The sequence below is a fragment of the Nicotiana attenuata genome, unplaced genomic scaffold (assembly GCF_001879085.1).
Source record: "Nicotiana attenuata strain UT unplaced genomic scaffold, NIATTr2, whole genome shotgun sequence".
Classification (NCBI taxonomy): Eukaryota; Viridiplantae; Streptophyta; class Magnoliopsida; order Solanales; family Solanaceae; genus Nicotiana; species Nicotiana attenuata.
This window is the reverse complement of record NW_017671103.1, coordinates 256,434-270,700: the sequence shown is the minus strand read 5'-3', so window position 1 is coordinate 270,700 and position 14,267 is coordinate 256,434. Positions and strand designations below refer to the sequence as shown.

The window sequence follows — 14,267 nt, the reverse complement described above, 5'->3', positions numbered from 1 at the left end:
AGGTGGTGTAAAATCATGCAATAGTTTATTTTAAAGCTGGACAACTTAGACCTTTTAGACTGCACATGTAAAGAGTCGAGTATAGTTTTTTTCCTGCATAAGTTTCTTGATTAAATTTTGGCTTCCTTTTTGGTCTCATAAAATTTTGAAATGCCTGATGAGATATCTATTCTCCTTGATTTTTTATATACTGACAAATCACTTACATAACCATTTTATGTCACCATGTAATGTATGTACCGCTAAAGCTCTCTTTGGGAGGTAAGTTGAGTTATCACAATACAAGAAAAACGTCATATTTAGTGTTACCCACCTCTATGCCGGCTTGAGTGAGGCAGCTAACATCCCACAAGAATAACCATGGATATGTCCCATTACAGGTACATATTTTGTAGTTATTGAGAGTGAGATGTTTGGATAGGTTGACTTATGCAGTTTCGTGGGATCTGTTTGGAAGTGTTAAACGTAATGTTTCAAATATGAAAATAAAATCTCTCTTTATTTGTACAGATTGTCAAGGCAGTGATGTTCGCTGAAATGGTATGCGATATACAGAGACATTTTTGACAGATCATACAGATACTTTTTAACGAAGGTTTTAGATAGTTGGCCGCCTTAACAAAATGTTCCACATTTTTTGCCTAAATAGTTGTCTGTAGTGTATGCCTATGTTTGGTATTATTTTTTGGATCTTGGAGCGGCCTCCAGATATTGTATAATGACATCTTATAATTAGGATCCATGTACATTTTCGAAAGTTTGCGACGTTTATCCCATGGTGTTTACTTTTATACTACTGATGTCTACTTTTACTATTTAACAAAAGAATTATAGATGTATAATGGGCTTCGGCATCATAACAAAGAGCTAAACAGAAGGATTTCCTCTGTTTTGAGAGGTTATTTTCGATTTCGGATGCTTCGTTACAATCTCTTATGGCTTGTGGAAATTCCTGAAGATTTAAATGAGCTTCGACGTGATTACAAAGAGCTAAACAAATGGATCTGTTTTCAAAGGTTATTTGAATCAAGATTTTTGTACCATGTATTACTAGCTTCTTCTTCTTTTTCTTCTGCAAACAATGAAGTGGTTCAACATTACTCTAGAAAGCTAACTAATGAAATTTTTAATTTTTTAGCTATGTAATCTCAAGATAGATATACAAACAGAATTGTAATTCTAGCAGTAACTACAAAGTTATTGCACTCCAGGTCATCATGTAGATTTACATTTACCTTTCTTTCGCTACTGCACATATAAACACCACTATCAGCAAAATTATCTGCTAATCTTTTGTGACAAATAAAAATAAGTTTACACTATAATTTGTTGGGCCCATGCAAAGCATGGGCAACATTATCTAGTTTTTTAATAAGGCACAGTTTAAGGAGCTTCGGGTCAACATGGCTGCTTGTGGCCTAATGACGAAAAAACCAGAATCTTAGTTAAAATGCTAATTATATGCTAGGGGTGTGCATTCAATTAATCGATTCGATTTTGACCCTTATCGATAATTACTTATCGATTATCGATTTGTACGTATGCTTATCGTTATCGTTTCAATAAGGTTTCGATTTTTTCGATTTCGATTTAACGATTTTTGGGGCTTATCGATTACACCAATAAGAAAATTTGCGGGACTCCACGGAAAGTATATCGCTATAAACACGCATAACTAATATGGACCAAAAGAAGCTAAAATAAGACGAACACCGTTTAACATAAAAATTGTGTCAACAAGCACATGCAACGAAACTAAAGTAAGGGATCAAATGTATGCCACCAACACTCCAACGGTATAAAAGAAAAATACATCATCACGGCTAATTCTATTTTTCATTAATTTGAACTTCATTCCCTTGAGCTTTAAATATGATCATTCCTTAAATGTGGTAGATGAAATAATAGGGTTAGGGACATAGGGTAAAGGAAAGGGTATTATAGAATAAGGGTAAAAAAAAGTTAAAAGAATTAAAAAAAATTATTTTTTTTAATAGTATTTCTTATCGGATTATCGATAAACCGATAACCGAATAGGACAAAATCGAAATCGAAATCGATAACTCGATAAGGAAAATTTCGAAATCGAAATCGATAAATCGATAAACCGATATTGATAAACCGATAACAAATAATCGATTCGATTTATCGATAAACCTATTCGAATGCACACCCCTATTATATGCTGACTTTGTAACCTGGGCCCATAGGGTACTTATGTAACTATGTTAAAGGAAGCAACTTTATTGGTACCCGTTAATTTAGGGAGAAATTTAAAAAAAGCCAGATTTACAAGTGGTCATTCAAGAATAGCCCAATTTCAAAAGTAATCGAAATTTAGCCACTTTTTATGTAAAGATAAATCTGGGCGAAAATACTGTTCAAACCCCGAAAATTTCCTACTATTAATAAGGCACAGTTTGAGGAACTTGGGGTCGTGGGGGTATCTTGGGGAAATCGCAATTGGTTTGGCTTGCGACACGTGCTATCCCTATTTGAGTCCAGAACTAAAATGTGGTTCTTTTAGACTCAAAATACTTTTTTAGGTGTAAAAAAAAGTTACCATTCTATATAAAACGCGGTAATGAACCGCGTTTTACCTTAACGACCGTTTGGGACGTTGAGGTAAATCACGGTTTATTCTTGCGTTTTATATAAAACGCAGTTTAATGTCGCGCTTTACTGGAAGCTGATAAGACAGCTATATAAAGCGCGGATCATTACTGCGTTTTATGTAAAACGCAGTAACAAACTGCGTTTTACATGTTTTGTGGGCCCACCAATAACTCTTCTGCGCTTAACTGACATAACAATAATTCAAATATGTAAAACGCCCTTTTATACTCCGTTTTACTTCCAAAAAATTTGATCCTCCCGAATTGGGCATTGCCTTATATAAAGGCGTTAAGGGTTTTGAGAAAAATCATTCAGAAATACTCCAACATCGTGATAATTTTTTCTTATTGTTAAATTCTCAAGCTTTTTTCATAATGTCTGAAGAGCGAAAAGTAAGGATTTCATTATATTTTGAGGGGGGGGGGGGGGTTTAGGTTGTGGTGGCGAATAACTCAGTGAGCTATAGTTTACCTCCACAAGCCATATTAAGTTGCCACTTTTAGTCCTACAACAGCTTTGACCACGTGCCTAGGGAGCTTCCCGTTTTTCCATGATAACCGTCGATATATGCTGCCCAGAAGTCGGTCATAAAGAAACATCGAACTCGAAACCTAGAGCTGTGCCCCCGAGCCTTCGAGGTGAAGCTACGGAAAGACATAATGATCGTAAGATCGAGCTCTCCGATTTTACCCGTATACAAGAATCATTTATTTATTGCTGGTTATTGTGTTATTATTATTGTTCATATATTCCATGCCTATTTAGAATTTATGTATTTTTTTATTATTAGCCCACAGTAAGTGCCGATATCGACCCCTCGTCACTACTTCTTCAAGGTTAGACTGGATACTTACTGGGTACATATTGTTTATGTACTCACACTACACTTCTGCACTAATCGTGCAGGATCTGAGGCAACTGCATCTAGCAGTCAGTCAAGCACGCACCCCCATTAACCCGAGGCTTACTTGTGAGATTCTCTTTGGCATTATCGTTAATAAGGCACAGTTTGAATTTTACCAATTTTGGATACAATATTATTTATCATAGGCACACTACAATACTCTCTTGCACTTTTGTCAACACACACACACTCACTCTCTCAAGCAGCTACTGTGTTTAGATGGAGAAGTAAACAGAAAACAAGAAGAGGCAAACAAGAATAAAATTAAACAGTCTTTTGTTGGTTAACTCAATTTTGGAAACATCACCGCAGTAGAGTTTGACACACCCATGCAAGTCTGATGGGGGGTCCAAATTCCAAAAGATAAAACGAAACTCCAGGTAAATTTTCCCAACGAGAGAATAGAAAGGATCCAGACTTTAAAATGATAGTCCACCATAAAGGACCAGATTTCAAATACAAAAGCAAATAAAAATCAAGAAGTAGCTTTCCTCGCACAAATAGGATCATAAGAAGAGTAATTAAAACAACAGTTTGAGTTCCCACTTAAAAATGGTGTGTAATTCTTTGATAGTTTTACCCAATATAAATAATTTCTAAGCAACAGCTATTCCAAAAATAAGAAAATAAGAAAGCAAAACTTACCTTATAATTGTACAACGAATGCGAATAAATTGTGCAGCAAGAGAGACAAAGGAAATTGGAAGAGGAGTTGAGCAGCTGGGAAAATGAATAGCGAGGCTGTGCAAAGCCGGAGGAAGCAGTGTAGATGTTCGTTTGAGCGGTGTAAGGGAACGTGTCAAAATTAAGGTAGGGTTAGCACGTGCCTTAGGCCAAAACATTTGCAGTCTTTCGAAAATGCCCCTGACGACCCCGAGCTACTCAACTGTCCCTTATTAATAAAAGGAGGTACTTTAGGAAAACTGTATAGTACCACATGGTAACCCTTTTCCCCAACTTATGACACGTCAAAGCTGGCGGCACTAATTCACCAAACTGAGATCCGATATCTTGCCATTCCCCAGCTTCTTCCTCCAGATTAATCATAATTGTCTAACTCCTCTCCTAGTTGTTTCTCTTTTTGTTTCTTATTTTTCTACTTTTCGAACTCGTTGCTGCGAAAAAATTATTTAAATTGTTGGTCCACTATTTTCTTTGTTTGTTCGCCAAAAAATTACGATTGATTGTGGACTCTGAAAAACAGTGCACGCGCGCAAAGGGATAAGTTCTTACCAAGATATTTCTATTCTTTATTAAGTTTATAAAATAGGTTCTTCTCCAAGGTTTGCCTGTTCTTTGTTTAGTTTAAAAAAGATGGCCATAAGGTGTTTGCTCATTTGCCTGAATGAGTTATTCCACTATGCGATTGTTCCTACACTGCAATATTGAATCTATCTGACTGAAAGCTACTCATTCATAATAATGGTGAAGTTTGAGTACAAATTAAAATCATTGGTTGTGAAAGGCATTAGCTTTAGATGAACTAGACAGAATTATGCGATGACAAAACTGATTGCTGCCATCTTTCATGGAGTTAGATGATGTTTAAAAAAGTTGGGGCAGATTGGTTGAGTTAAATTTTAATGATGAACTTACTACTGGTTTAATGTCAATAATACTCTTGTTTTGGTTACTTAGGCATTTTTTCAAACACTTGATGGCATAAAACTTCATAGTCCTTATTAATAATATTTCTACACCCAATAACCCATTCTCTTGCTTCTAGATAAATTCTAAAGGTGCATCCGGTTACACTGAGAGGTGCATCCGGTTAAATTTCGGGTCAAGAAGGTATTTTTGTAATTGCATCAGCATAGAATGTTTCTACTAGCTGACAGAAGAAAACTCATCCAGTTACAGCTTGGGTCAGAAGGGTATTATTGTAATTGACCTTAAGAACTTTGACAGCGCCGTTTTTTGAAGAATTCTTATGCCCCTAAATAATCTCTTTATTGCTTCAGTTGCCAATGGTATTTCAGTAAATATAACAAACTTTGAGAATAACTTGACTGCTCAAAAAACGCATAGTTCTGATTCATGGTGAAGTACACGTACAGCAACATTTTCCGTTCCTTCTTTTGGTGTTCTTTTTTTTTTGGGGTTAAAAAACCTGAATGTTTTATTTGCACTTTTCTTCGGTCAATTTTGCTTGTCCAAGGTTGTTTGATCCTTTTACAGTGTTAAGTTATACAGTAATACTTCCAAAAGTGAAATTCTATTTCCTCATAAATTAATAGGGTAAAAATAGAAGTAACAGCAGACTTTCCTTCAGCTAAAATTTATCTAATTTAAATATTAAATATGTATTCTATGATTATTAAGCATGTTAATTTTTATTTGATTTTGTTATAAATAGAATTTTATTTATGATGAATGTCTATATTTAGAGAGATTCTAGGGTTTATTACTTGGTGGCTAAGTCACCCTCTCCCTATAAATAAAGGGGTCTTATTCCATTGTAAATCATCCAATATCAATAAGAATTCTCTCCCTCTACTTTTCTCCGCACTACTCTTCTTCTTCTTTTATTATTTATAACACGTTATCAGCACGAGACTCTAATCAAGTAAGTAGAAGCTTTGGGATTGAGCATAATGATTGTCAATTGTTCCATGAACTTCCTTCATGATTAAATTCTGGATTTAAGGTAAGTATCTTACTTTATTTTTCTCTTTTAAATTCTTGAAATTCTATAATTTGATTTTATATACAAGCAAAGACAACAAAGTTTGATTATAACTCTAATGGAGTTTGTNCTATTTTAATATGACATCATCCATTTAATGTTCAAAAATAATTTACTCTTAATGTCCAGCCTTCATTAGGGGAACATTAGACATTTAGATGTGTTCTTCTGGTTTGAGTCACAGACACTTCTAGTATAATATACTGGAAGTTTGTAAGTTTTACATAACAATTCAGAAAGGTCCAACATATTATACTGTTGTTTTGTTTTACAATTAATTCATTTGGCATTCCTTTAACTGTGTTTTTTTAATCAAATAAATATTTTCGGTGTTTAATGACAACATAAAGTACTGAAAATTAAATCAAATTTATATATTACACAATCAATCACATAATAAATTAGTGCAAAATAAACGATTTTCATATCTAATTATCCAACAATTTTCAGTTACGATTTTAATTACAAAGGAGAAGAATCGAAGATTAACCCTAGAAAATTTGACGAATCAGAAGAACAATTGTGAGTGCTTAATTCAATCTGCAGATTGAGCCACGAAATTCTGTAGAAACAGAGTATGGGATTATGTTGCGTAACTTTTATAAACAAAGTAGGGATATTTTTGTCAATAAATTATTTTCGTGCTAATGTCCTGACTAAATATAGTTGACTTTTGATTGTTCTGCTAACTTCGATTGACTAGCACTAAAATAGTTACTCCATCCATTTTAATTTAGACGAGTTACTTTGACTCGATACAGAGTTTAAGAAAAAAACGAATACTTTTAAAATTTATGGTCTTAAAAGCTTAAGGAGTAAAAGCTTTATGGGGCCATGTTAATTGTATGGTTATAAAAGCTTTCCATTAAGATAAAATAAAAAGTTTAACATTAAATTATTTTCAAATGTAGAAGTGTGTCATTTATTTATTTTAGATTATAAAACGAAACAGAGGTAGTATAAATTTTTCGCTCTTATGCGGTATAGGTAGTATGTTTTTTTTTAAAGAAATTGGTTTCGCATATAAGAAACTAATTGTCAAACCAAGGGTGAGTCAAAATTGTAACGAGAACGAGTTTCAAGTCGAAAAGCGCCATTTCTTGCCGGAGTTCTTTTTCTGGTTTCTCAGTTGGGACAGTAGAAGGACCTCCAACTGGAGCCGGCAGCTTCTGCAGACTGAAAGAAAAAGAGGAGCAGGACCTCGTTGTAAGAGTTGATTTCAGCAGCTCAGTCCACGGCGAACGCCATGCACTCTCTGATTCGCCAATCCGCAGCTCATGTACGAGCCAATTCCCACTTCATTCACATTTCAACATCTAAAGCTCCGTCAATCAAAGAGACGGGCCTCTACGGCTATCATCATTTGAAAACTCCTAAAGGCTTTCAACGATTCGTCGACGATGCTATTGAGAGGTAAGTGTTTAACAAACAGGTCGCAAATTCTTTACTTTTGCTCCGTGAATGTGAACTGCTTCGGTTGTCTCTTGTGAAAGCAATTGCCATATTTCAGGAATGAGTTTCTATATCATGTCGTCCACGTGTTTGATATAAAAAATGACATGCTTATTAGGTCAGAAGAACTTGTGAACTATATAGCTGGCATGCCTTCATCTCCTGAAATTATCCGAGCAATGGATGAGATTTCTGATACTGTAAGTTTGTGTTTTTATGGTCTAATTCTGCTTTTGTTCAAAGAACACAAGTAGTTGGACTCGCCCAGGTGAAACTTGCTTAAAATGCCAGGCCATAACTGACCTATTTGATTTGATAGGTGTGCTCAGTAATTGATTCTGCTGAATTGTGCAGACATACTCATCCAGACAGGTGGTGAACTAGGATTGAGATAATCTATGTATCCATATCAACAGTTTCCGATCTTATTTTTGTTTGCTTTGAGTACTTACATAGAAATGTCGCATTTTAGGGAGTTTGTTGACGAGGCAAGCAAGGCGGGCTTACGAATAAATGAGTTTTTACATGTAAGATTTCTGATATATTATTGGGTTTGTTAGTTATGTTTTTCGCTTTGCTGATTATATCAAAATTTAAAATAAATGCTGCTTATCTTATCAGCTGCATAATTTTGTACCACCAAAGAGCAATGAGCCCATAACCAATGCATACTTATGCGGGAAAGTAAAACCTGGAGATCCACTTTAGACTGATAAGATAAGAAATTTAAAATGTCATTACTTGTGTTTACACTGACAGTTGTGTTGGACTAAATTGCTTCAATTTTGGTTAGTGATGTCAGAGAATAAATAGTTGAAGTAATTTAATGGTAAATAAGATAATAGGATTATTAGGATATATCTCACTCGACTGTTTCATTTGGTGTATGGTACTTGGTACACTTTTTGATCTTTGTCCCTTCTCACACTTGATGATCGCGAATAATCAGAATTAAACTTTAGTAGACTCATGTGTTAGAGCACTTGTCTCTCATCCGTTGTGTATGAGTTTCCAAAGGGGTTTAAATGGTCCTGGGCTACTCCACCCATTGCCTTAAGGTTTTGGGTTGGTTGCTTAGATTCTTTCATATGGTATCAGAGCTAAACTTTGGTAAGCTTATTTGCACAACCATCTTCTCTCTATCATATTGTAATGCTCAGGACTTCTCTCTCAACTCAGCTCAAAAAAACAAAATCCATATATAAACCCTAGAAACAGTTTACACGTGTGGGAGGGTGTTAGAGCACTTGTCCCTCATCGGTTGTTTACGGAGTTCCAAAGAGGTTTAAACTTTTAATGGTCCTGCACTACTCCATCCATTCTCTTAATTTTGGGTTTAGATGCTCCAATCCTTTCACATCCTGAAGTTTGAGGTAATCTGGATTCGTTTATTCGTGGTATAGTAATCTATTCACATCCAGTAAGCATCATTATGATATATTGGCTAAATTTCAAGTGATGTTTTTCTACCTCCCTATATGTGGTATTGATCGGATTATCCTTTGCAGACACAATGAAACTGTAAAGATAACATGTCCTTGCCAAATTAGCAACAACAACCATGAATCGAAGAATTAGATTAATATCGAGTGGAAAAAAGAAGAAGGTAAAAGTAAACCCCGTGATGTAGAAACAATTTCTAATCAAAATTGTCTCCAAGTTGGCAATGTTCACAAGATTGATGAAAGACGTTTGGAAGGATAGTCGTATAGTCTGGAAATGTACTTGCCGCTACTGGATTTGCTTTTTGATGCAGTTGCTTTGGAAGATTCTCCATTGCAATTGGTTTATTGACTCTTTTGCTCCTTGGCATGCAGTACCTTAACACAAACCATAGTATATACAAGGCAGTGATAAAAGCAGAAACAGACAGCTCACTCACTCATGAAGCTCAGAGGGCAGCCCGCTTTCTACGGATGGACTTGGAAAAGGGGGGAATCCATCTTTGCCCTGGTACTTGACTTCTTACAACTGCTGTCTTTCCTGGTAAATCATTATTGTTGCACTAATTTAGGTACCTTGGTTGGCTTCACAGAAAAACTTGATCGAGCTAATGAGCTATCCATTGACATTATTCAGTTGTGTAGAGAGTAAGTGAAAACCATTTCCTTGTTAGTATTCCTGGGATTTTATTAATTTATTGATGTTTCGTGTTTTCTATAATTTTAATGCTGTTAAAAGAGATCACATGATTCTTGTAAGTGTAGGAGTTGATTTTGTACTTGAAATGGGATTTACCAACTATTTCATGTCCTATTGTGTAACTGTTAGATCCATATCAGGTTGCTATTTGAATCATGACTATATGTTGGATCAAGTCTACTGGAGGTAGAAAGTGACTATTTTCTTCTTTAGAAATTATGCTATTCTAAATTTAGTTAATTTCTTGGGTGGTTATCAAATTTGCTCATGTTCTTTAGGGAAAAGAACTATATTCAGTTCTTTTTTGATGAAGAGAACTATATTCAGTTCTTAACAAGTTCGTAGTTGAGTTTAAATGAGCACCCATATAGCAAATGCAATTTTTTTTTCCGAGATGATTTACTGAATTAGTATCTCTTTCCATCGTCGTGAGCCGAGGGTCTATCGAAAACAGCTTCTCTACTCCTCTGGAGTAGGGGTAAGGTCTGCGTACACACTACCCTCCCCAGACCCCACTTGTGGGATTCCACTGAGTGGTCGTTGTTGTTGTAGTATCTGAAGAAGTGCTTTTGTGTGTGACTGGGATTTGTTTTGTTTCTTTCTTTTTAATTTATGTTTTCTTCAATTTGCTTGTAAGAGCCTGTTTATTTCAGGCTGAATTTACGCATATAAATGCTGAACTTGTGCTTAAACTTGCATAACATAAGTAGAATTGATGGATGAGTGTTCAGCACTTTTCTTGTCAATTATGAATACTCTAGTAACAGTGTAACACCTGATCTGGTGGGCCTCTAGCTGGTGCAGGTTTAAATGGATCCATGCATTCCTCCCCCATTTCCTCTTCCTTTAGGAGAGTCCATATTTTTCTTTCTCTGATCATTGTAAGTCGTATGCAGTTATGGGACCTTACATATAGTTCTTGGAATCTCACCTATGGGTCATCTACAAATTTCTCGAGATGGGACTTGACTTTAGTCAGTTTTTAGTTGCACTTTGACCATTTGTTATTGCATAATCTATCAAATTGCCTTCAATGTTTCTAGTTGTGCTGCGTGCAGGCTTGTATAATTGGACTAATGCTTATCTTTTTCCTTTTTTGTCAGGTATAATACAAATATTATTACTGACCCTGGCCATGTGGATATATTTCCAGCCTCTAAGATCCCTAAAAGAATGCACCATTTTGTCAGCCCTATCTATCGTAACATACCAGGTGCATCTAAGGAATCTCTGGGGTCAAGCGATAACATAAAAGAAAAAGGATTCCGCATAGCAACTGAGCCAAGTACTCTGCAAGGCTTTCTTCAATGTTTACCAGATGCTGGGGTAACTTTGATCAACCTCTATGTGCTGTTAGTTATAACTTAATGCTGCTCAGAAATTTTGCGTTGCTTTTCAGAATAATCAATTATTATGCATATTGTATCAGTAGTGCAACTTCTTCCCTGTTCACTCTTCCTCCTAGTGTTGGGAAACTAAAGCATTAGCAGTTCAAGGCAAACCTCTAACATTGACACCGTAAGCATAGATGAGAGTGCAGGCCTAGCAAAACGTAATATCTACTCTAATCATTTTAGTGTTATATATGGGAAGTCTTGAATGCTGATTTTAGGGTATAGGGTTTGGGAAAGGAAAAGAGAAGACCGCCAAAGAAAAGAAAACAAATGATTCTAGCATCTCTTTATGAATTGTACATCATTTTTTGGACTTGACAAACTGGAGAACAGAAATGAAGTGGATAATCCTTTCCTTCTTAGTAGCAGGGATGTGTGGGTATCTTCATGAATCAGGAGTTCTTTCCCTCTGTTTCTGCACAGTACAATACCTTGTTATTTGTTTCCTCAGAAGCACCTTCCTATCTCCAAAAGATTCCATCTAGATCTCTCCCTAGACTTAAGTCAAGAAGAGACTTAAACATTTATATCCGTCCCAAGTGTCTCTACCTTGGCTTATTTGTTGTCTTCATGGGGCTTCATTCAACTATTGACGGGAAAAAGAGAAGAGCTTTTAATGTTTAATGACAGAATGATTCATGATCTTGTCCAGGTCAGGAAGATGGCATATGTCCAAGGAAATTCTGTTCCACATGCAAACCTTGAGGTTCTTGATAAGCTTATCGCAACAAGACATGAGTTTGCTCAGGTTATTATGTTAACACTTTTGGTCTAGCAAAGAATTCAGTTTTTGTTGAATTGTTTGATATTCTCTTCAAAAACCTTAAACTATTAGAGAAGGGGCACTCCTAATTAACTAGTCTTAGGGTATGCGCTTTGCGCTTGTACCTATATCAATAAATATATAATTTTTAAAAATTATATATATATATATATATATATATATATATATATATATATANATTGTACTGGTCAGGAAAAAAAGGATATAACGCCACTATTTCTGGCGCTATATCACTGTCAGTTTATAACGCCACTATTTCTGGTGCTATATCACTCTGACAGTGTATAACGCCAGAAATAGTGGCGCTATATATTAACGGTGCTGTTATCGTTAATATATAGCGCCACTATTTCTGGCGTTATATATATTATGGTTACCTTTTTTTTTACACCTATTTATGTGTTTTGAGTCCAAAATAGCAACATTTTGGTTCCGGACTCCTGTATTTACTATTGAATTATGATAGTGTGCGAACTAAAATGTAGTATGTTTTTACAATTGTTCAATAATATGTATTAATTCAAGTCGAGTACAGTAAATGTAGTTCCACTTGTTACTCACATTTTAAACCATGCTAGCCAAGAAAACTCGTTCCCCGTATCTTCCTAATAAGAATAACCCCCCCACCACCACCACCACCACCACCCCCAATCTAGAGTCATACTCCATTTGGTTCACTTTAATTGATTTTTTAGTCTTTTTTTGTGGTCCATAATATTTAAATTTTTTTATATATCAAGAAGGAGTTACCTTTTTTTTTTTTGCCATTGGAGTAAAGGGCCTAGGAGTATTTTCTATATTTTCAATAAACAAATTAGGGTTAATATGGTCAATTTAGTTGTTTAATTAATATTAGATGATAAATTCCTTAATATATATGAAAACAATCAAAAAAATAAATTAAAGTGGACCGAAAGGAATATTATTTTGTCATAATTAAGCAACAAATATTTATGAAAGACAAATATATTGTATGCATTAATTTAATGTGCAATTGAGGGGATAAATTTTTATCTTTTCATGGATCCACCCCTACTTAATTTTGTGAGGGAACAAAAGGAAATGGAAGCCTCTCTGTCCTCTCTCGCAATCTTTTTTTTTTCCTCTCTCTCCGTCCTTCTCAAAAATATGATTCTATTCCCACTTTTTTCAAAATTCAAACATTCCTTCCACCAATGACCATTCTTTTCTCCATCTCGAATTTGGATACCGAGCCCCACACACGCACTCAAAGTCCTATTTTTGGGGCCAGGACAAGTTGCAGTAATCCATAATTGGAGGGTTTTGGATGACAATAATTGCATATCAAGTACTTTATGAGGTCATCTGCGTTGGATGCGCAATAAGCACTTTCCTTTTTAGGTATGTTACCCCAAAAATAGATCAATTTTAGACTAGATAGACTTTCCAAATTATTCCTACATCGCATATTCCCCTCATTGATCTTTCTTTATTATGAGAGTCAACATTTCTAGTGAAAGTTTTGAATTTAAAAAATCATTAACATTTCAAGGAGTATAATTTTTTTTTCAATGTTTATGATTTTATTTACATTATTCCTTTGTTTCTAAAAGTTAAGAGAATCAAATAAAAGTTGAATTAACCCTAACTATTCTTTATAAATTATTTTACTTTAAAACAGTAGCGTCTAGGTCAATTTATATGCAACTCGACCATTTCATCAAATATATATGTTCTACTTCCCTCCAGCACATGTACAAGATAACACTGCCCACAACGTCTTAGGTGGTTGGAGAGAAATTACCTAACTTTTTTTTGTCTCTGTGTTTGTATTTAATTTGAACTCTAATTTCTAATCTTCTATGATTTTCACCCATTTTATTAATTACAAAGACTTTATTTTGCTGATATTCAATGAACCTACCATATCACCATATCAAAAAGCCTATTAGGGTGGGACATAGCAATCACTTTCATTTCCTAGCCTATATATACTCACCCTGCTAACATCATTTGACATATCAAGAAATGGAACACAAGTACTTGGTTTATGAGATTTGCATAAAGATTTAGAGAGTGAAGTTGCAGCCAAGGATGACTTGCCGGCAAATTTCAAAGCAAAATTGCGATGATTTTCGAATTCCGGCAAGTTGTTCTTGGCTACAGTTTGCTCTCTTCTTCTCATGTCAGCCTCTTTAGACCTATTTTTTTCTACTTATCCACATGAATTTACAGCTTTGAATTACAAATAATATCACCACCCAGTAAGAGTTTTATGGTTTTCTTTTCTGGTATAACTATATAGTATTCGAATTTAGTTGCCCAGAT

The 14,267-nt window shown here is 35.0% G+C and overlaps 1 protein-coding gene across 1 annotated transcript; it reads left to right on the top strand.

Annotated features, from left to right (window-relative positions):
- The first annotated feature begins 7,198 nt into the window (after positions 1-7,198).
- On the top strand, positions 7,199-12,319 carry LOC109205948 (probable mitochondrial intermediate peptidase, mitochondrial). The gene is made up of 9 exons (XM_019368715.1): positions 7,199-7,619; positions 7,777-7,858; positions 7,978-8,030; positions 8,131-8,185; positions 9,476-9,611; positions 9,694-9,748; positions 10,904-11,126; positions 11,847-11,942; positions 12,260-12,319. The coding sequence occupies exons 1-9, from the start codon at positions 7,453-7,455 to the stop codon at positions 12,317-12,319; spliced, it is 927 nt and encodes a 308-aa protein (XP_019224260.1). The 5' UTR covers positions 7,199-7,452.
- Positions 12,320-14,267: the final 1,948 nt, after the last annotated feature.